At 37.0% G+C, this 24,252-nt stretch overlaps 1 protein-coding gene across 9 annotated transcripts in view; it reads left to right on the forward strand.

The window, feature by feature from the left end:
- PPP4R3B (protein phosphatase 4 regulatory subunit 3B) overlaps nucleotides 1–24,252 on the forward strand; it is a 75,256-nt gene that overhangs the window by 20,157 nt on the left and 30,847 nt on the right. For 7 of the 9 annotated variants that reach the window (XM_074399879.1, XM_039476212.2, XM_074399902.1 and 4 more), the window contains 6 exons: nucleotides 2,818–3,441; nucleotides 11,288–11,365; nucleotides 13,667–13,783; nucleotides 15,595–15,711; nucleotides 21,365–21,496; nucleotides 22,950–23,052. In XM_074399879.1, coding sequence (XP_074255980.1) covers nucleotides 2,818–3,441; nucleotides 11,288–11,365; nucleotides 13,667–13,783; nucleotides 15,595–15,711; nucleotides 21,365–21,496; nucleotides 22,950–23,052 — 1,171 coding nt within the window. The remainder of the gene's footprint in view (nucleotides 1–2,817; nucleotides 3,442–11,287; nucleotides 11,366–13,666; nucleotides 13,784–15,594; nucleotides 15,712–21,364; nucleotides 21,497–22,949; nucleotides 23,053–24,252) is intronic. The other 2 variants (XM_074399887.1, XM_074399907.1) reach the window with 2 other exon arrangements.

A 24,252-nucleotide genomic window follows, 5' to 3' on the forward strand; every position in this document is an offset into this window, starting at 1 on the left:
ACCATGTTGGTCATGCTGGTCTTGAACTCCTGACCCCAAGTGATCCACCTTCCTCGGTCTTCTAAAGTGCTGGGATTACAGGCGTGAGCCACCATGCCTGGCCAGAATTACCTTTTTGAGATAGGGTCTCACTCGGTTGCCTAGGCTAGAGTACAGTGGCAAAATCACAGCTCACTGCAGCCTCAAACTCCAATGCTCTAGTGATCCTTCTGTCTCAGCCTCCCAAATAGCTGGGACTACAAGCACGCACCAGCACACCCATCTAATTTTTTTTTTATTTAGAGACAGTGTCTCACTATGTTGCCTAGGCTGATCTCGTACTCTTGGTCTCAAGCAATCCTCCTGCCTCTGTCTCCCAAAGAACTGGTATTATAGGTGTGAGCCATTGTGCCAGCTAATTTTATTTATTTAATTTTTTTTAAGAGACGGGGTCTCCCTCTATTGCCACTGGAGTGCATTGATGCAATCATAGTGTTCTGTATCCTCAAACCCCTGGGCTCAAGTGACCTCCTGCCTCAGCCTCCCAAGTAGCTGGGACCACACGTGCGTGCCACACACCTGGCTTAGGAATTAGAAAAATTTCGTGAAGAGTACATTTCTAAACTTTTTTTTTTTTTTTGAGACTGTCATCCAGGGTGGAGTACAGTGACTTGATCTTGGCTCACTGCAACCTCTGGCTCCCGGGTACAAGCGATTCTTGTGCCTCTGAACATTTTTGTTGTTGAGTAATTTTTTATAGAAAATTTATGTCAGCCATGCTTATCTTGAGCTGTCAATCTGAATCATAAAAGCGTTATTTGTTATGTTGTGATTTTTATCTAGATATTAGAACTTGGGGGCTTTATCATAGATGTTAAATGAATGCCTGATTTTTAAAAAACAGATTTTTTTTCTTTTTTTTTTTTTAAGATGGAGTTTTCCTCTTGTTGCCCAAGCTAGAGTATGATGGTGCGACCTTGGCTCACTGCACCCTCCGCCTCCCAGGCTCAAGTGATTCTCCTGCCTCAGTTTCCAGAGTAGCTAGGACTTTAGGCATATGCCACCACACCTGGCTAATTTTTGTATTTTTAGTAGAGACAGGGTTTCACCATGTTGGCGAGGTTGGTCTCAATCTCCTGACCTCAGGCAGTCCACCTGCCTCGGCCTCCCAAAGTGCTGGGATTACTGTGTGAACTACTGCACCTGGCCCATAGTATTTTTTAGAGCAGTTTTAGGTTCATGGCAAAAGCAAATATTTTTTCAGAAGTCAACTTCAAAAGTAATTTGAGGAAGGAGACTGTGTTTTCTCACTCTGAATATACAGGAATAGGTTTTTTGGTTTGAACTCAGTATTGTCCTTGTCAAGCCAAAATGATGTGATAGGTTGCTTTAAGAGTGATACTTAGTGATTTTTTAGGATAAACAGAAAAATTACCTCCTACGAAATTCAGAATTATTAGGTGTAGTGAAGTTATTAAATAACTATGTGGTTATTACGTAACTTAGCTTCATAAATCTGTATCATATCAGCTGAAATATCCAGGTTATCAGAGATCAGAGATAACTTCAACTTATAGGTTGGAAATTTCATATGTGAAATTATATGTAGTCACTTATTTAGATTCAAATAATTGACCCTAAATTTTGTGTATTTTCCCCTACTAGACTTCACCTTTTTTTTTTTTTTTTTGAGACCGACGACTTTTACTCTGTCACCCTGGCTGGAGTGCAATTATGTGATCTCAGCTCACTGCAACCTCCACCTTCCAGGTTCAAGCAATTCTCCTGCCCCAGCCACCCAAGTAGCTAAGATTACAGGCATATACCACCACGCCTGGCTAAATTTTGTATCTTTAGTAGAGATGGGGTTTCACCATGTTGCCCAGGCTGGTTTCGAACTCCTGATCTCAAGTTATCTCCCTGCCTCAGCTACCTAAAGTGCTGGGACTACAGCCGTGAGCCACTGTGCTTGGCCAGTCACTACTAATTAAAAGTGAAGTCTAGGCCAGGCACGGTGGCTGACGACTGTAATCCCAGCACTTTAGGTGTCTGAGGCAGGAGACACTGTCTCCACAAAAAGTAAAATGTTAGCTAGGTGTAGTGGCACATGCCTGTAGTCTCAGGCACTTGGGAGGCAAAGGCAGGAGGATCACTTGAGCCCCGGAATTTAGTGTGACAGTGAGCTGTGATCACACCACTGCACCCCAGCCTGGGCAACAGAGCTAGATCATGTTTCTATTAAAAATAATAATAGGCCGGGCATGGTGGCTCATGCCTGTAATCCCAGCACTTTGGGAGGCGGAGGCAGGCAGATCACCTGAGGTTGGGAGTTCAAGACCAGTCTGACCAACATGGTGAAACCCCATCTCAAAAAAAAATTAAAAATAATAATAATAATAATAATAGGCCAGGCGTGGTGGCTCACGCCTGTAATTCCAGCACTTTGGGAGGCCGAGGCAGGTGGATCGTGAGGTCAGGAGTTCGAGACCAGCCTGGCCAACATGGTGAAATCCCATCTCTACTAAAAATACAAAAAATTAGCTGGACATGGTGGTAGACGCCCGCAATCTCAGCTACTTGGAAGGCTGAGGCAGGAGAATTGTGTGAACCCAGAAGGTGGAGGTTGCAGTGAGCCAAGATTGTGCCACTGCACTCCAGCCTGGGGGAGACAGGGAGACTCCATCTCAGAAAATAATAATAATAATAAATTAATAGTGACTATTAGTATTTATTTTTTGTATAATATTTACTTAAATTCAATGGTCAGGGATTTGATTTCCAAAATTTTGAATTCTTTTGTATTTTAAGGTAATTAGCTGTATACTTGGATATTTTTAGGTTCAAGGTAAAGACCCATCAGTGGAAGTCACACAGGACCTCATTGATGAATCCGAAGAAGAACGATTTGAAGAAATGCCTGAAACTAGTCATCTGATTGACCTGCCCACATGTGAACTCAATAAACTTGAAGAGATTGCTGACTTAGTTACCTCAGTGCTCTCCTCTCCTATCCGTAGGGAAAAGCTGGCTCTCGCCTTGGAAAATGAAGGCTATATTAAAAAACTATTGCAGCTGTTCCAAGCTTGTGAGAACCTAGAAAACACTGAAGGCTTACACCATTTGTATGAAATTATTAGAGGAATCTTATTCCTAAATAAAGCAACTCTTTTTGAGGTAATGTTTTCTGACGAGTGTATCATGGATGTCGTGGGATGCCTTGAATATGACCCTGCTTTGGCTCAGCCAAAAAGACATAGAGAATTCTTGACCAAAACTGCAAAGTTTAAGGAAGTTATACCAATAACAGACTCTGAACTAAGGCAAAAAATACATCAGACTTACAGGGTACAGTACATTCAGGACATCATTTTGCCCACACCATCTGTTTTTGAAGAGAACTTTCTTTCTACTCTCACGTCTTTTATTTTCTTCAACAAAGTTGAGATAGTCAGCATGTTGCAGGTAAGTAATAAGATATTCTTCACAATTCCATTTTTCAGATATCTAGTTCCCTTAATAGTTCAAGCTGGTGTTCATACCCTCTATATTTTTTGGAAGATTTGTTTAAATGTACCATTAAGTACATTTAAAGTAAACAAAAGAAATTAGGACTTTATATCTTGTGGTTTCAGGGCAGCCTTTTTGTTTGTTTGTTTATTTGTTTTTTGAGATGGAGTCTTGCTCATTCTGTCACGCAGGCTGGAATGCAGTGGCGCAATCTTGGCTTACTGCAACCTCCACCTCCTGAGTTCAAGCGATTCCCTGCTTTAGCCTCCTGAGTAGTTGGGACCACAGGTGTGCGCTGCCATGCCCGACTGATTTTTTGTATTTTTAGTAGAGACGGTTTCACCATGTTGCCCAGGCTGGTGTCGAACTCCTGAGCTTAGGCAATCCACATGCCTCGGCCTCCCAAAGTGCTGGGATTACAGGCCAGCCCAACCTTGTATATTTTTAAGTGGTCTATGTTTCAGTTTTTTTTTAATATTTAATATTTGTTTTCTAAAATTGAGGTAGAATATACATAACATAAAATTCACCGTTTTAACAATTTTTAAGTGTGCAATTCAATGACATTAAGTATATTTGCAGTGTTATGCAACAGTCACCACTATCCATTTCCAGAACTTTTTCATCATCCCAAACAGAAACTCTGAACCCATTGAACAATAACTCCCCATGTTCCCTCCTTCTGGGTCCTGGTAACCACTATTCTCTTTATGAATTTGCCCATTCTCTCTCTCTATATATATATATAGATGATGCAACTATTTTATTTATTTATTTATTTATTTATTTTGAGACGAAGTTCTGCTCTTGTTGCCCAAGTTGGAGTGCAGTAGCGCGATCTCAGCTCACTGCATCATCTGCCTCCCGGGCTCAAATGATTCTCCTGCCTCAGCCTCCTGAATAGCTGGGATTACAGGTTCACACCATCATGTCTGGCTAATTTTTTGTATTCTTAGTAGAAACGAGATTTCACCGCGTTAGCCAGGCTGGTCTTAAACTCCTGACCTCAGGTGATCCGCTGGACTTGGCCTCCCATAGTGCTGGGATCACAGGCGTGAGCCACTGCACCCAACCGAAGTAGCTATTTTTAACCCTTTTCCTGTCTGTCCTGAGAATACTCACCAGTAGTGCTTACAGTCAGTGTTTACCCTGAGATAACTGCCACAAAATACCTAGCTTTTATCATTATTTTTGCATTGCTATAGTTTATTGACTTTGGAAACAAAAGACATCATTCTATGTATAGCATTTAGGTGTTAGGAGTGGTATTTTCATTTACAAAATACAGTAATTCTTCATTGCTGAAAATGTCAAATCCTAGAAAATAGCATTCCTGCACGTGATGTTAATGTTCTCAAACAGTTGTTGGCCGAAGATTCATTTGATGAATCTGATTTTTTTTTAAATAGACAATTCTGATGATTCATACAATTCTGATGTTCTGTTTAGAAATAACTCCAAGAGGCTGGGCACAGTGGCTCACACCTGTAATTGTAGCACTTTGGGAGGCTGAGGCAGGTGGATCACAAGGCCAGGAGATTGAGGCCATCCTGGCTAGCACAGTGAAACCCTGTCTCTTAAGAAAAATACAAAAAGTTAGCTGGGCATGGTGGCACGCACCTGTAATCCCAGCTACTTGGGAGGCTGAGGCAGGAGAATCACTTGAACCCAGGAGGTAGAGGTTGCAGTGAGCCGAGATTGTACCATTGCTCTCCAGCCTGGGCAACAGAGCAAGACAGCATCTCTAAAAAAATAATAAAAACTCCAAGAACAGTTTTTGTATTTTATTTTTACATTGAAAATCAGGTTTGCTTCAGCCTCAACGAGCATGTTTATGTAAAATTAAATGAGTGCTGGCAGTAAGCTACACCTTTTTTTTTCTAAATGGGGAAAGGGTTAAAAGTATCTTTTCTTCCATTCTGAGAGATAGTCATTATTGGAGTATGTCTAAGAATGTAGCTATTTGCTATATGAAGGTGATTTTATTCTGTCTCCTTGAGTTGTGAAATACAAGTTTTACATTGTATTTATTATGTTAATCCTTTACACCCTAACAGTATAGTAAGCATGCTTTTTAAGTACTTGTCTCATAACTGCTTTTGTTACTTCCATATCAATTGTTAAGTTTATTGAGCAGCTACCATATACTTAGTGGTGTGGTTCTCAGAGTGTAGTTTGTGGACTTCTGGGAGTCCCTGAATCCCTCTTAGAGGCATTTATGAGGTTTTCTTTTTTGTGGTTTGATGTCACTGTGAGGCTGTGTTTTTTTGTTTTTTAGGTTTTTTTTTTTGAGACGGAGTTTCGCTCTTGTTACCCAGGCTGGAGTGCAATGGCATGATCTCGGCTCACTGCAACCTCCGCCTCCTGGGTTCAAGCAATTCTCCTTCCTCAGCCTCCCGAGTAGCTGGGTCTACAGGCATGTGCCACCATGCCCAGCTAATTTTTGTATTTTTAGTAGAGACAGGGTTTCACCCTGTTGACCAGGATGGTCTCGATCTCTTGACCTTGTGATCCACCCACCTCAGCCTCCCAAAGTGCTGGGATTATAGGCGTGAGCCACCGCACCCAGTGAGGCTGTGTTTTTTTTTCCACGTACTTTTGCCTAAAGAACATAGTGCAACAAACTGAATGTCTAAAAAGATAAATGAGTATCTAGTTGTCTTCTGTTAAGTCAGATGTTGAGATTTGCAAAAATATAAATGGGGCTACTCTTCTTTCTAAATGTTTAAAATTTTACATCATATATAGCTGTTTCTCTTAAAATACATTTACATAAACATAAAATGGCTTATTTTAAAAAATGAGCTCATAAATACATTCAAAAGTCTTGGTTTTAATAGTAATTATGGTAAATATTGATGAACATAAACTGCATAATAAAAGCTCTTAGAGTCCTCCATAATTTTTAAACATTTATTTTTTATATAGAGACAGGATCTTACTATGTTGCCCAGGCTTATTGCCAACTCCTGGCCTCAAGTGATCCTTCTGCTGCAACCTCCCAAAGTGCTGAGATTATAATTGTGAGCCACTGCACCTGGCCTCTGCATAATTTTTAAGAGTTTAGGCTCGGTGCGGTGGCTCACACCTATAATTCCAGCACTTTGGGTGGCCAAGGTGGGTAGATCACTTGAGGCCAAGAGTTCAAGAGCAGTCTGACCAACATGGTGAAACCCTATCTCTACTAAAAATACAAAAATTAGCCAGGCATGGTGGCACGTGCCTGTAATCTCAGCTACTGAGGAGTCTGAGGTGGGAGAATTGCTTGAACCTAGGAGGCAGAAGTTGCAGTGGACCAAAATTGCACCACTGCACTCCAGCCTGGGTGACAGAGCAAGACTCTGTCTCAAAAAAAAAAAAAGAGTTTAAAAGAGTCCTGATACAAATAATTGAAACTCTCTGACTTAGTGCTTAGCTAGGTAGATTTCATTTTGTGACATTTTCAACCAATAGTCACCTATTTTTGTTACTTTGTTTTTTGTATAGGATTTCTTTTCTTTCAGATCATTTGTTCACTTACCAATTTTTTATTATTCCCCAATAATGAGTGTGGGGGAGGGTAGATGTACACATCATCTTCTTTTTATAATATATAGGACTTTTTAAAATAAAACCGTAATGTACAATTCAGGTGCTAGTTTACTTGTTGACCCAGTTACAGAAGCTTAAATGTAGCTTTCAAATGATGGCTTTTGCCTTCAGAAGGGTTTCCAAATTCATAATAGTAAATCATAAATTTTTTTTATATTCAGAAAATAAAGTATGTAAACTATAAATATATGTAAAACTTTATATGTAATTTTATGTATTTTATAATAGATTTATTTGTTAAATCTGTAATTACATAAATCAAGTGCAGCTTTGTCTTTTTCTGAAAAAAAGGCCTACTCATTTCTGCTTCGCGAGATGCATTTCATGAAATAGCCAGATTCTGTAAACTCTCTGTTATTTACATAGGATTTACTTCTTAATTATCTCTTGTGTGCCAGCAGTGATGTTGAATTTTTTTTTTTTAATTTTAGATTCAGAGGGTACATATGCTTATTTGTTACATGGGTATTGCATGAGTAATGGTGGAGATTGGACTTCTAGTGTACCCATCACCCAGATATTGAACATGGTACCCAGTAGATAATTTTTAAACCTTCACTCCCCTCCTCTGCTACCCCTTTTCGGAGTTCCCAGTGTCTGTTATCTCCATCTTGATGTCCATGTGTATCCACTTGTAAGTGAGAATGTGTGATACTTGATTTTCTGCTTCTGTGTTCACTTAGGATAATGGCCTCCAGCTCCATTCATGTTGCTACAAAAGACATGATTTCATTCTTATTTTTATTTTATTGCTTTTGAGACGGAGTCTCGCTCTGTTGCCCTGGTTGGAGTACAGTGGCACAATCTCAGCTCACTGCAACCTCTGCCTCCCGAATTCAAGAGATTCTTCTGCCTCAGCCTTCTGAGTAGCTGGGACAGGCATGACCATGCCTGGCTAATTTTTGTATTTTTAGTAGAGATAGGGTTTGACCATATTGGTCAGGCTGGTCTCAAACTCCTGACCTCATGATCCGCCTGCCTCGGCCTCCCAAAGTGCTGGGATTACAGGTGTGAGCCACCATGCCTGGTGATTTTATTATTTTTTAACATTTCGTAGTGTTCCACAGTGTATATATGCACCGCATTTTCTTTGACTAATCATCTGTTGGTAGACACTTAGGTGGGTTCCATGACTCTGCTATTGTGAATAGTACTGCGGTCAACATACAAGTTCAGGTGTCTTTTTAATGTAATGCTTTCTTTTCCTTTGGGTATGAATTGTGTTTTCAACAATATGTGAAAAAGAAAGAAGTAAGACTGTGGCCGGTGGCCTCTGTTTTATTTTATTTTTTGTAGAGATGGGGTTTTGCTGTGTTGCCTAAACTGTTCTTTTTTTTTTTTTTTTTTTTTTTTTTTGTTACGGAGCTCTTGTTACCCAGGCTGGAGTGCAATGGCGCGATCTCGGCTCACCGCAACCTCCACCTCCTGGGTTCAGGCAATTCTCCCATCTCAGCCTCCTAAGTAGCTGGGATTACAGGCACGCACCACCATGCCCAGTTAATTTTTTGTATTTTTAGTAGAGATGGGGTTTCACCATGTTGACCAGGATGGTCTCGATCTCTTGACCTCGTGATCCACCTGCCTCGGCCTCCCAAAGTGCTGAGATTACAGGCTTGAGCCACCGCGCCCGGCTCCTAAACTGTTCTTAACTGGCCTCAAGCAATCCTGGTGGCCAGCATTCCAAAATGTTGGGATTACAAGCATGAGCCTCCACGCCTGGCCCTATAGTGGCCTCTAAGCACTTATTTCCTAAAGTCTAACTGTTAGATTTCCATGTAGAAATGTTTGGGTAGGTATTAGACACATATCCGGCTAATACACTTATCTGTGGTTTCTTAAATGAGCATTAACTTGCTGCTGTATGAGTTGTAGAAGACAAACGAATATGTAAGAATTTTATCTAACTTGGCCAAAGTGAGGTGATACAGAGGGCCTTATTATAAATCCTAGCCTAAATTAGGTTAATTAACTGAGAAATTACATGAAAGAATTTAGCATAGTCAGTGGCTCCTAGTATGTATGCTAATACATGTTGACAATCTCTTAAGCATGATAGGGACATAAGACTTTAGCTAATATGAATTTTCTAGCTAATTGCAGATCAAAATTCCCTGTTCCAGAATTGAGCAATGTACTTTTAAAATGTTTTAGAAATTATTATTATTTTGAGACAGAGTCTTGCTCTATCGCCCAGGCTGCACTATCTCCACTCATTGCAGCCTCCACCTTCTGGGTTCAAGTGATTCTTCTGCCTCAACCTCCCTGGGAGCTGGGATTACAGGCGTCAGCCACCACGCCTGGCAATTTTTTAAATTTTTATTATAGCCAGAGTTTCACCATGTTGGCCAGGCTTGTCTCAAACTCCCACCCTCAGGTGATCCATCCACCTTGACCTCCCAGGGTGCTGGGATTACAGGCATGAGCCGCTGTGCCTGGCCAGAAATTAAATTACTGAAAGCCAATAAAGTGAGGTTATTTCTGCACACACAGCTGCAGAATAAGATCCTTTTCAGAACAGAAAGTTTTAATTTCTCCCTTTAATAGAAATGATAGAGGACAGGAATCTCAAATGTTGACATTTGAACACATTTACGTATATTTCCACTATTCCATAGGTAAGAATTAAGCTTAAAATAAGCCTAGCAGGATCAGTGGTTTAGTTCTCTTTTTAACATATTTGGCCGATATTAAGGTTTTGGCACTGAAAGAGAAAAATTTCTAACTTCCCATCCCAGTTACAAATTAAATATGTAAAATCTTCAAATACTCTTTTAAAAACTGTTTAGGGTAATAAGACTTTTCATTTTGTTTTTAGAGATTTTTCTTTGGATTCAAGTGTAGGATTTAATATGTTAATTTTTATTTTATTTTATTTTATTTTATTTATTTATTTTTTTTTTTGAGACGGAGTTTCGCTCTTGTTACCCAGGCTGGAGTGCAATGGCGCGATCTCGGCTCACCGCAATCTCCGCCTCCTGGGTTCAGGCAATTCTCCTGCCTCAGCCTCCTGAGTAGCTGGGATTATAGGCACGCGCCACCATGCCCAGCTAATTTTTTGTATTTTTAGTAGAGACGGGGTTTCACCATGTTGACCAGGATGGTCTCGATCTCACGACCTCGTGATCCACCCACCTCGGCCTCCCAAAGTGCTGGGATTACAAGCTTGAGCCACCGCGCCCGGCGTTAAATTTTATTTTATTAGATTTGACCTATTCCAGCTTCTGTGTGTATCTTGCTTTGGTTTGATTCGTAAATTTGAAATACTTAGGAACTGTCCTTGGTTTACTTAGTAGGAGTGACAAAAACCTCATTCATTGTTTGAGAGACCTGGGTTCTAAATCCATCTAAGTCCATCTAAGGTGAATTTTAATGTTTATGACCATTTTTCCTTTGTAATTTAATAGTCTGTGCTTATTGTAGAAAATTAGAAAATATTGACAACCAAAAAAGAAAATCACTCATTACCTATCACCAAGCAATAACCACAGTTAACATTCTAACATGTATGTACTCCTTCTAGACTTTAGATGCATAAATTAATTTTTTAAAAATACATGCTTGACTATATTTTCGTTTGTCCTTTTAAACAATGCCTAGGGTAATTAGCACTTGTGTGTCTTTTTAATACCTCACACAGTCATTAGTATGAAAAGCAGTTATTGCAGTATTTTGTCGTTTAATTGTATCTTTGGGGACCAAAAGAACGTCTAAGACTCTGCACCAATTGATTGTAGGTTATTGTATTTTATGAATTCTTGTATTTTAAATGGCTTTGTAATTGTATCTGTTGCCAGAATTCAGCCTCCTTTATTGTTTTCCTTGTTGTTCCTTGTCTTAGAATTCTTCTTTTTCTAATCTGCTGTGGACTGACAATAAGATCCTTAGACTTGTTTGAATTATGTTTAAATTAAGAGTAAGTAGACCCTGAAAGGGGGCTAGAGAGTCTAAGTGAGTTTTCATGTAACACCTCTAGAACAAATATTTTTGTTTTCCAAAGAGTAGTTGAGGTTTTTAAACTAGATATTGATGTATTTATAACAATTGAATGGTGTAGTCAAATTTTAGAAAATTGTAACACACACATATACCCCAGAATATTAGGTTTCATGATGAAAATGCTACTTGTCAGCTATTTTTTATGATTTGTGTAAGTCATATAAATAACTTTATACTTTTATTAATATGTCATAGTAATTATTTTTTTATGCAGGAAGATGAGAAGTTTTTGTCTGAAGTTTTTGCACAATTAACAGATGAGGCTACAGATGATGATAAACGGCGTGAATTGGTGAGTTATTCATGAAATTAAAACTCTTAAAGAGCACTTACTCTTTCGGCATGCATAGCTTTTAATCTTGAATTTGCTCACTTGAGGGAATTTTTTGTAGATTAGTAAGAAATGAAAAGTATGTATTTGAATTGAACTATAAATCATTATTCAGAGTTTCTAAAATTTGTTTGTTTCTAGAATTTGTATATTTTAGAAAATTCTTAGGATGTTCTGGTGTATCACCCACCACCATTGTATGTCTTATAAATCCCCAGATCAGATCACTGCCTTATTTAGAACAGAAGTACAAAACTCACAGATTTTTATGGTTGCAGAAATTCATATTATAGCGATGCTTTTCTTTTTAAAAAAGAGGTAAGGAAAATGCTTTTTGAATAAATGATGTAAGTAATTTGGTTCTTTGGAAATGTTTTGTTTGCTTTTTATTATAAGCACTTTCTTTGAAATATAAACCATTTTGAGGAAGAGAATAGTGATTGCTGTTTGCCAGACGTTTGTCATTTTTTCCAAACATTATAATGAGATGGGAAGAAAAAGTACACATTATAGTAATGTATATTCAATTCTATAATTTAGCTATCTGATACTGAATTACTACAAGAGTATCTTCAGTTTCAGATCTTTATTATTTATTTGGGATTTCACAAAATAATGAAAAATGGCTGATTAAAACCTCTCTAAGTCGTCTTTGGTGTAGTTACTTAATAGTAGCCTACTTAGTTTTCTCAATTGTAATATTGGTGTTTTAGATTAGGGAAATTTTGATGTATGTTTCAGTCTTTAAACCAATATTATGTTTTTGAGAGATTACTGGGAACTCAGCTAGAGTTGATTTATAGGATGGTTTTTTGTGAAAATATGTGTTCATAATTCAAAACAAATTTCTTACCTGACATTTTTGCGCTGAGTGTCTTCCAAGAGTTAATTGGTCAGTGTTAACCTTCTGAAAGATCTCATATTTTTTCTTTGTTCTTCTTAAGAAAGAGTCTCATTCTGTTGCCCAGGCTGGAATGCAGTGACGCAATTTCAGCTCACCGCCCCCTGGGTTCAAGCAATTCTCATGCCTCAGCCTGCCAAGTAGCTGTAATTACAGGCATGCACCACCATGCCCAGCTAATTTTTGTATTTTTAGTTGAGACAGGGTTTCAGACTGTTGGGGGCAGACTGATCTCTAACTCCTGGGCTCAAGTGATCTGCCCACCTCAGCCTACGAAAGTGACGGGATTACAGATGAGAGCCACTGTGCCCCACCGGATGTCATCTTTTCATAGTATCCTGACTTCTCAAAACTTTCGTTTAAAAACATATTAAAAACTAGCACCCCATTAAATATTTTTACATGCTAATAGGCCAATAGCCAAATCCAGCATCTTTTTTTTTTTTTTTTTCCTGAGACGGAGTTTCGCTCTTGTTACCCAGGCTGGAGTGCAATGGCGCCATCTTGGCTCACCGCAACCTCCGCCTCCTGGGTTCAGGCAATTCTCCTGCCTCAGCCTCCTGAGTAGCTGGGATTACAGGCACGCACCACCATGCCCAGCTGATTTTTTGTGTTGTTTTTTTTTTTTTTTTTTTTTGAGACGGAGTTTCGCTCTTGTTACCCAGGCTGGAGTGCAATGGCGCGATCTCGGCTCACCGCAACCTCCGCCTCCTGGGTTCAGGCAATTCTCCTGCCTCAGCCTCCTGAGTAGCTGGGATTAGAGGCACGGGCCACCATGCCCAGCTAGTTTTTTGTGTTTTTAGTAGAGACGGGGTTTCACCATGTTGACCAGGATGGTCTAGATCTTTTGACCTCATGATCCACCCGCCTCGGCCTCCCAAAGTGCTGGGATTACAGGCTTGAGCCACCACGCCCGGCCAAATCCAGCATCTTAAAGCATGCATGCTTTCATTTGCCTTTTATAGCCAGATATCTCTGTTGACCTATGAGTGCCCAATGGAGTAAGAAAAATGTTCTGATCACATATTTAAAAGATTCACTTAGAAAGATGTGTTGTCAAACACCTCCATTCACTGAAAAAAAAAAAAAAAAAAGAAGCTTAGGGTGAATCTTTCAGAAAGCCAGATGACATTTTTATTAGTGTATTTCTCTTTTTGCTTAATAGTGCCCAGTAATGCAATATTTATTCTTTAATGGAGTGCTAGTTTTTAATACGATTTTAATGTAGTTTTGAGGAGTCAGGATACTCTAAAAAGATGAGATCCTTCAGAAGGGTAAATACTACACTATGATAGATTCTTATTATAGTGTGCCCCAAGTTTATGTTTATCAACTTCTCACTAAAATTTCTAACATTACAGGTTAATTTTTTCAAGGAATTTTGTGCGTTTTCTCAGACATTACAACCTCAAAACAGGGATGCATTTTTCAAAACTTTGGCAAAATTGGGAATTCTTCCTGCTCTTGAAATTGTAATGGTAATTATGCTGTTTCTTTTCATGTTTTTGAAATAGTAAATTATAATAGATTTATATTATGGATGGGAAAGTATATACTGTAGTAATCTATATTCAGTTCTATACTTTATCTGTTATTGAATTACCGTAAGAATACCTTCAGTTTCAAGTTTTTATTTATTTAATTTATATCAGCATGTAATCACTTGCATATAGTCTGGCTTCAAGTGAATAAAAAGAAAAACCCCACATGTTTTTGTAAGACTGTTACATTTTCTGTAACAATATTAAGTGTGTTTCACAGAAACCAGTAAATATCTTTTGTTTTTAGATCAGTGAGTGGAGTGAGGACAGACTGAAACAAGGGGATTCATGCTGCAACACAGGGTTAGGGCATGGTTCTTAGACTTCTTTTTTTTTTTTTTTTTTTTTTTTTTTTTTTTTTTTTTGAGACAGAGTTTCGCTCTTGTTACCCAGGCTGGAGTGCAATGGCGCGATCTCGGCTCACCGCAACATCCGCCTCCCGGGTTCAGGCAATTCTCCTGCCTCAGCCTCCTGAGTAGCTGGGATTACAGGCACGCGCCACCATGCCCAGCTAATGTTTTGTATTTTTAGTAGAGACGGGGTTTCACCATGTTGACCAGGATGGTCTCGATCTCTTGACCTCGTGATCCACCCGCCTCGGCCTCCCAAAGTGCTGGGATTACAGGCGTGAGCCACCGCGCCCGGCCTAGACTTCTTTTTTATATGAGTTTTATCCATTGTTATTTACTTTATGGAAAATTAAAACTAGTTTTTAGAGTATTGATTTAAAAATAACCCATTATATGTTAACATAAATAATATAACTTTTCACCACATTTCCTTGAGATTGTAAATAATACAAGTTTTATGAAAAAATAATTTCTCCAAAACAAAAAAATTTAATGAAAAGAATAGCGTTTGTTGTACTTTTTTTTTTTCCTGCTAATCCCTCTGATACCTTGCTTTATAGAAGGTGTCTAGATTCATATAGCAGCTTCTACATTTAATTTGTGGCGATATCATATGTCACACAGCCTCTGGAAAACTCCACTGTACTTGTGATTGAATGAGAGTAAAAATGACAAAGTCTCAATAGTATCGTTTATTATTATGAAATAGTTTTAATCTTGTGTACTTCCTGAAAAGTGTTAGATGTTAGACCCCTCTCACCAGGATTCCCTGGATCACATTTTAAGAACTGCTGGTCAGGGAGTGTTTTCAGAATCACCCCAAGATTTTGTAACTTATAAGTCATGTACTTTTCATGTGTTAGAGGGGAAAAGTATTTAGGATTACTACGTTAGAAAACTTAAGTTGTAGAAAAGGGTAGAAGTGCCCAAAAAGAGTTTTCCAAAGTATGCTCCATTAGGTGAGTGACAGAAAATAGAACCGGTTACTAAGGAGTAACCCTGGCAAATCCAGGACAAAAGGCTTTGAAGACTTTTGAAGTCTTAGCTAGGAGACATTATTCAAATTTTTACCTATATTTAAATAAATCCCCTCCCCACATTTTTTACAGCACTTGTAAAGCATTGCCTTATAATCCTTTGCCAATTCTTATATTTAAATTCTTTGAATATTTATTTGCTATGGTAAAAATCAGCAGAAACTAATCATCGAATTGCCTAAAAGTTTTAATATTTGTAAAAAGAAAGAAAGAAAATGCTGCTGAGGTTATACATATTGATTGCAGTACAACATCTTAATCCAAAAAGTTGAGAGCTAGCGTATGGACTTGGAAAAGAAAAGGGAAATGCAAGAATAACTTTTGTTAACAGTCTCTAAGTAACTTAGTTTTCTTTTATCAGGGCATGGATGATTTGCAAGTCAGATCAGCTGCTACAGATATATTTTCTTATCTAGTAGAATTTAGTCCATCTATGGTCCGAGAGTTTGTAATGCAAGAAGCTCAGCAGAGTGATGACGTAAGTAATAATGGTGGGGTTCTATGTGAATTATCTGTAGAGTAGTGTTGGCAAACTATTGAGAGAAAAAACATAACACAATCTTAATCTTTCTTGGGAGCCATAGATTTCTGATTAATTGTGACTTTGGCTAACTTAGAATATGTAGTATTTTACTTTGCTTATTGTTTAAAAAAAACAGATATTCAAACCAGTATTGAGATAAATAGATTATAATAGAATCAGATTTGTAAATACTAGTCTTAAATTTCAAGTGTTAATGAAATGTAATTTCAAGCCTTAGGAGAGTTACAGGTCAGGTGCTTACCTGGGATAACTAAAAAGTTGCTTTTATTTGTTCAAAAAATTTTTAAGTAGGGATGAAAGTTTAATAATGACTGGATGAGACTGGAGACTATTTTTCTAAGTGAAGTAACTCAGGAATGGAAAACCAAACATTGTATGTTCTCACTCCTAAGTGGGAGCTAGGCTGTCAGAATGCGTAGGCGTAAGAATAACACAGTGGACTTTGGGGACTTGGGGAAAGGGTGGGAAGGGGTGAGGGATAAAAGGCTACAGATAGGGTGCAGAGTACACTGCTTGGGTGATGGGTGCACCAGAATCTCAAAAGTTGCCACTAAAGAACTTACAACCAAACACCACCTGTTACCCAACAACCTATGGAATTTAAAAAAAAAAAAAAATTTTTAAGTTTAATAATGAGACCCATACTGTGTTTTTCCACTACTGATATATTTAAACTTTCCCCTTAAGCTATTTTAAGGACAAAATGAAAATACAGCTATAATTTAAAGTATTCCTTTTTTATGTTAAAAATGACTTAATTTTAAGTAGAAAGTAATTAAAATATAATTGTCTTTTTTTTTTTTTTTTTTTTTGAGGCAGAGATTCACTTTTTTTCGACTCACTGCAACTTCTGTGTGCCACCATGCCCGCCTAATTGTGTATTTTTAGTAGAGGTGGTTTTACCATGTTGGTCGGGGTGATCTCAAACTCCTGACCTCAGGTGATCCACCTGCCTCAGCCTCCCAAAGTGCTGGGATTACAGGCGTGAGCCACTATGCCTGGACCTCTTCTTAAGGAAAGTTTTTGATTCCCAATTTTAATTTGATGCTTGCATGGGTTACTATTGAATTAAATTACAGTTGTTTTATGTGTTTTGTGTTTAATCTTGTAATGTGTCCTTAGATTTATACTTTCTGTGTTTGTTATTCTTAGTGTTTTTTAAACTGATTTTATTTTAGAATCAACTTGGGTTAATGCTATAGTATAATCAGTAGAGAAATAATATTTTGTGTTCAATATATACATATATTTTAAAAATCAAATGATGCTAATTCTGACTTTAAAGAAAAATGCCTACTTTATTAATCATTTTGTAATCTCAGTAGTCTATCTTAATGCCACACTTTACAAAAGATAACTTTGAAATTAACACTCCTATTGCTTCGACTTCAGTGATGTGCATGATTAAAGGCGTTTATCATAAAATTGCCATGAATCAATCTCAGACCATGACTTCAGTAAACTGTTAACTTTCAGAATTCTTAACTCTTCAAGCTTTGATTCCTGTTTTAATCAGAAGTATTTCTTGTTTAATTGATGCTTAAGACTTAGAAAAGCAGTGATTTATTTTTTTTCACTATAGAAGTTCCTTTCTCAATGTTTCTTTTTCTTATAACAACCTTCAAGGGGTTTCATTTTCCTGAATTTTCTGAGAGCTAACAATTTTACAGTTTTAAAACTGTGTTGCCTCAAAATAATTTAGTCCACAAGAGAAGAGAAATTTAATTAAAAAAAAATCCCAATTAAGTCTTCTACATGCTGAATTCTATATTGGGTTGGTGGTGACCTTTAGGAAGGAAACAGAAAATAACTTAGCAGTGTATTCAGTGGCAGTTGATGTTTTGGTGCCCTTTTAAAATAAATGCACAGCATTCAAGCATTTCCTTCTGTTAAGGTGTTATGGAGTAGATTTGGTTTGGGCAACAGGGATTACATTATTCAAATATGTATTAAGATAAAAGGAATTATTAACGTTTTTTACTATAGTCATTGTTTCTATCCAAGCAGAAAGGGTCAATTTAGCAGTAATGCTGTCTTTTTGTTATGCCACAGATTGTAAATATTTTTATATTAATGGCCTTTGAAACATTCAGTAAAACTTATAGAACCCAACTGGATAAGTAATACAGTTACTTTTCTCATTTAAAGAATGAAATCTTGTGTTAATTTTTTAGATATGATAATAACATGATGTTACTTTAGAAGAATCCTTGTATTTTAAAGATTTATGCTGAAATATATTGAGTTTGCTTCAAAGTAAATTCTGAAGGGTAGAGTTAAGTTGGTGTATTAAAGATTGGCTATGAGTTAATAGTTATTGAAGCTGGGTGATGGATACATGGGATTTATTATATTCTCTCTAGTTCTTTATATATCTGAGATTTATCATAAAAAGAAGTTAGGAAATACATAAGCTAATCTCTATGGATTGACTGTTCAGTATTTTGTATCAAATCAGCTTTTATTAATCTCCAAGTTTCTTAAAATTTCTCCATTATAATAATAAAAAGAACTCCCAAATACCCCTCACACAAATTTTCCAAATGTTAACATTTTATCTGTCATTCGTTTTATCATTCTTTCTGTTTGCATGTGTATAAATACACATGCATACATAGGCATGTATTATTTTCTTTCTGAACCATTGAGAAATAGGTACAGGAATGATGACAGTGTGTCCCTTTACCCCTAGTTACTTCAATTTCCACTAACTAAAAACTCTTACATTACCACAGTGTAATTATCAAAATCATGATATTAAGATTTTTATAATACTAACATCTTACTACAGTATTCATTTGTATTTTATTGTTTGTCCTGGTAATGTTAATTTTAACCAAGACAAAAACAAAAAGTTTCTGATACGTTATCCAGCAACTTTGGTTGGTCTGTTGTTGCCTCACAATTAGTTCTAGTTACTTCTTTGTGGCAGGTATGGCATTGAAGTAATATTTCCTTCAGTATGTCATATCAGGAAATCTCCCCAACTTTTAAAAATGAGTGTGTGGGTTGTGGTCCTGGTCCCCCTAACTTTTAAAAATGAATGTGCAGATGTGGTAGTGGTGCATGCCTGTAATCCCAACTACTTTGCAGGATGAGGTGGGAGGATCTCTTGAGCCCAGGAGTTCAAAACCAGCATGGGCAACATAGCAAGACCCCACTCAAAAAAATCGAAGAAGATCAAGCTTTCATTTTCTCTGTCCAGGCTGTTTGTTACTCCACAGACTTAAGAAGTTTGAGCATTATGTTCTATAGAACTTGAGGAACTACTTACATTTCACTCTTCAAATATGTCAGAATGAGTTGAAAGTGGTATTGGTTTATATACATATATATGTGTGTGTGTGTATATATATGCTATATATACTCATCCCTCAGTTTCTGTGAGGGATGGGTTCCAGGAAACCACCTTCCCCTCCCATTGAGACACAAGGATACCAAATTCCGATTATGCTCAAGTGCCTTATATAAAATGACATAGAATTTGCATGTACCTATGCAAATCTTCCCTTTTACTTTACATTATAATACCTGATATAATGCAAATACTATAAATAGTTGTTATACTGTATTGTTTAGAGAATAATACTGTTTAGAGAATAAGAATAATAAAAGAAAAAAATCTGTAAATGTTTCAGTATGAATACAACCATCCTCTATTTTTTTCCTTTCCCAAGTATTTTTCATTCTCACTTGGTTTAATCCGTGAATATGGAACCTGCAGATACAGAGGGCCAACTGTATTACTTACATACACACACATGTACTTAGAAGCATTCATTTAAGTTGCTGAGAAGCAAATTATGTTAGTGGCTTTTTTTTTTTTTTTTTTTTTTTTTTTTTTTTGAAACAGAGTCCTGCTCTGTTACCTAGGTTAGAGTGCAGTGATGTGATCTTGGCTCACTGCAACCTCTGCCTCCTGGGTTCAAGCAGTTCTCCCTGCCTCAGCCTTCCAAGTTGCTGGGATTACAGGTGTCAGCTACCACACCAAGCTAATTTTTTTGTAGTTTTAGTAGAAAAGGTTTTGCCATGTTGGCCAGGCTGATCTCGAACTCCTGACCTCAGGTGATCCGTCTGCCTTGGCCTCCCAAAGTGTTGAGATTACAGGCGTGAGCCACCGCACCCAGCCAATTAATGGACTGTTTATTAAATTCTTGTATTTGTATTAAGCAAACTGGAAATGTTTTACAACATCCACCAATTATTTTTACCCTACCAATTCAAATATTCTTGCTCTTGCCGTTCCTTCTTTTCTCCTCTTATTTACTGTATCCATCAAACCTAAGATTTGCAGATGCTAATATTTTCTTGATCTTACCAGACAGTGTCAGTAGATTGTTATGTAATTTTGTCATGATTACCACTTCGCTGATAGTGACTGTCAAATGCCATCAATTACAAAATGTATCTTAATTTTAAGAGGTTAAAATGTTTAAGAAATCTGTTTTAGAATCAATGAAACAAATGATTTTCTTTTTTTTTTTTTTTTTTTTTTTTTGAGACAGAGTTTCGCCCTTGTTACCCAGGCTGGAGTGCAATGGCACGATCTCGGCTCACCGCAACCTCTGCCTCCTGGGTTCAGGCAATTCTCCTGCCTCAGCCTCCTGAGTAGCTGGGATTACAGGCACGTGCCACCATGCCCAGCTAATTTTTTGTATTTTTAGTAGAGATGAGGTTTCACTATGTTGACCGGGATGGTCTCGATCTCTTGACCTCGTGATCCACTCGCCTCGGCCTCCCAAAGTGCTAGGATTACAGGCTTGAGCCACCACGCCCGGCCTTCTTTATCTTTTCTAATCAGAAAATAGGGATGCCAGCTTAGAATTAGGACAGTCTCTACTAAAAATAGAAAAATTCGCCAGACATGGTGGCTCATGCCTGTAATCCCAGCTACTCTAGAGGCTGAGGCAGGAGACTCGTTTGCAGTGAGGTTGCAGTGAGCCCAGATTGCGCCGCTGCACTCCAGCCTGGGCAACAGAATGAGACTCCGTCTCAATAAGTAAATTAAATAAATAAATAAATAAATAAAACACAAAAGCATGTTACTAATTTAACAACAAATCTATTTAATATTAGATTGTTGTATAACGTGGTATTCACTTGCATGAAGAGTTGTGTACTGGGTTATTTTTGGTCAATTTTTTTTTTTTGGTGGGGGGCTAGGAAGGATTTTGTAGTTAGAGGCTGACATAATTTATGTTTTAAGTTCCCGTGACCTTGCTTGTTTAGTCAGCCTCTAAATTTATGCTGAACTCTGAAATCCAAAATGAGAATCTATTAGAACCTCCACTGAGCAAGAATTACTGCTAAAGAATTTAGTTTTTCATTCTCTATAAGCTGCAGCATTCTCTGTTTTTGTTTTTTTTCTTCTTTTTCTTTTTCTTTGGAGTGGGTTTTTTTTTTTTTCACTCTAATATATAGTATGTTTATAGAACTTGCAAAAGCATTAGAAATAAAAGTTTAAATACGCTTTCCCGTTCTTTGCGTTTTCTCAATATGATTCTCATTTTGCTCTTTCAGTTGGTGTTTTTGTCTTAGGTCTAAACCAGGACTAATGGAAACTTGTTTTGTTTTGTTTTGTTACCAGGATATTCTTCTTATTAATGTGGTAATTGAACAAATGATCTGTGATACTGATCCTGAGCTAGGAGGCGCTGTTCAGTTAATGGGACTTCTTCGAACTTTAATTGATCCAGAGAACATGATGGCCACAACTAATGTAAGAAATTACTCTGAGATAAAAATGTTTTGGCCTAGTCAGTTTTAGGTGGCTTTTTAATTTTGAGAAACAAGTATTTTAAGTATTTGTCTAGTTGGTATTTAAGTAGCAGTGATATTCTTGAAGCAATTTATTTGTGGTAAAATACAAAATTGTAATCTTTAAAATCCTAGTAAAATGTTAGGAATACCATTTATGGCCCTTGACCTCTGTGTTAATTTCTTCAATACACGACATTATGAATATACTTAACACTACTGAACTGTATACTTAAAAATGATAAATTTTTAAATAGTAAGTTTTATGTGGTTTTTATCACAAAGGAAAAGTTTAAATATACTGAATGATCTCAATTGCATAAGACATTTTAAAAGATTTAAGGATTAACTCCTTAATACTTAAGGATTAGACACTCCAGAATATTAATAGTCATTCTCTCAATATCGAGGAATATTTTTTCTTTATAAGATTTCCTCTTAATTAGATAATATATACATTGGTTTTAAATCATTACAAGTTTGTATGCCCAATTGTATAAAAAAAAGTGGCAAAATTCAAAGACATTATTTTCCAAATTATAAACTTTTAAAATGTTAAAAATTGATTTAAATTTTGTCTCTTCATCTAGTGACTTAATAAAGTGATTCAGTGGTTTTTCAAATTTGCATAGAGATGGTGAAATCTGGGGTTCCAAATTTTAAGTAGTTAAGTTGCTATCACATGGGCTTAATTGGTTCTTTTGCTTTCTAAAAATTTTTATTCTTCCAAAACAGGTTCATATGTGCCTTTTTTCCACATTTGAATGTTGTTATTTTTAAAGTTGAGAGAATTTTCTTTCTTTGTTACATTCTTGGGAAAAACTTAATACACTGCGCAAAGAGAGAGACAAATGGATCAATAGTGATTATGGTGCATGCTGTTCTGACTTACATGTTGTTTATTTTGTGTGTGTGTTTTACCTCAAGTATTTATTTGTGTTGAGAACACTTAAAATCTACGCTCTTAGCAGTAAAATCACTTAAAATCTTACTCTCAAGTATAAGAAATTGTTAGTAATATGTTGTACAATAGACTGGTTCTTCATTGCATTTCATATTCATATCAGACATCTTTCAAAAATTTTTTTGAATAATTTTCTTCAGAAAAACATTTTGTGATGCTATCTGATCTTTATTTTGCATTCATTTTTACTTGTCATGTAATATGAAGTAGATTAATTTTCAGTTCCACAGATAAAAGATTGAAGTGAATATAGTTAATTTTTGGTTCTTTCACAGTATATAATTAAGTTCTTGATTTTTTTTCACAGTATCTTAAAGTATCTGCTTATATATGATCTGTACTGCTAATTCTTTTTGTTTTGGTTTGGTTCTGGAAAAGGTATGTACTGCTAATTCTTGAAGATGTTTTTATTTACAAAAGTAACACTATTCTTTTAAAAATTCTGTTTCAGAAAACTGAAAAAAGTGAATTTCTAAATTTTTTCTACAACCATTGTATGCATGTTCTCACGGCACCACTTTTGACCAATACTTCAGAAGACAAATGTGAAAAGGGTAGGGTCTCTTACTTATCTGCTATAATTTCTGTATTTAAAGAAGAATGAGATAAATATTAAAACTAACAGGCAATTTACTTGAGACTTTATATGACAGGGAAATTACAACTGAAAAACTTAAACTGCAATATAAGATTATGATTGTCTTTTTTTTTTTTGAGACAGAGTGTCGCTCTGTCACCCAAGGTGGAGTGCAGTGGCGCGATCTCGGATCACTTAACCTCCACCTCCTGGGTTCAAGCAATTCTCCTGCCTCAGCTTCCCAAGTACCTGGGATTACAGGCACATGCTACCACACACTTTTTGTATTTTTAGTAGAGACGGGGTTTCACTTTGTTAGCCAGGATGGTCGCGATCTCCTGACCTCGTGATCCACCAGCCTTAGCCTCCCAAAGTGCTGGGATTACAGGCATGAGCCAACACACCCGGCTGATTTTCTTGTTTCTTAGAGTTATGGAAGTTAATGATAAAATATGACAAAACTGTTCTTTCAGAGGCCATTTCTATAGTTTGTTACTACAAAAGTTTCTCTGAATGTGTAGATCACTGGCAGAAAAAAAAAGGAAATGTGGCAAACAGTATTACACACTAAGGAATTAAGATGTAGACATCAAAAAAGGCATTGTCCCCAAATTTGTTAGAGTTGATATCTAGAATGAGTAGGAGCAAATAGTAGAGATATTTTAATTTAGCCTCCAAATGCACATTAATATGCCAATATATGCTAATATATAGGGGCAAGGCTTTTTCATTAGTATTTTCTTTTTGTTGTTTTTTTTGAGTTTCGCTCTTGTTACCCAGGCTGGAGTGCAATGGTGCGATCTCGGCTCACTGCAACCTCTGCCTCCTGGGTTCAGGCAATTCTCCTGCCTCAGCCTCCTGAGTAGCTGGGATTACAGGCATGCACCACCATGCCCAGCTAATTTTTGGTATTTTTAGTAAAGATGGGGTTTCACCATGTTGACCAGGATGATCTCGATCTCTTGACCTCGTGATCCACCCGCCTCAGCCTCCCAAAGTGCTGGGATTACAGGCTTGAGCCACCGTGCCCGGCCCATTAGTATTTTTAAAATTGCATTTCCATATTCTCTTTCTTATATAATCGGCACCCATAATTCATCAGCTGCAATTTGTTTTCAGTTTATTAAAATGGAATGAAAGTCTAAAAATACTTTCGAAGAAGTTGGAGTGCATAATC

The sequence above is a fragment of the Saimiri boliviensis genome, chromosome 1 (genome assembly GCF_048565385.1).
Source record: "Saimiri boliviensis isolate mSaiBol1 chromosome 1, mSaiBol1.pri, whole genome shotgun sequence".
NCBI classification, from domain to species: Eukaryota; Metazoa; Chordata; class Mammalia; order Primates; family Cebidae; genus Saimiri; species Saimiri boliviensis.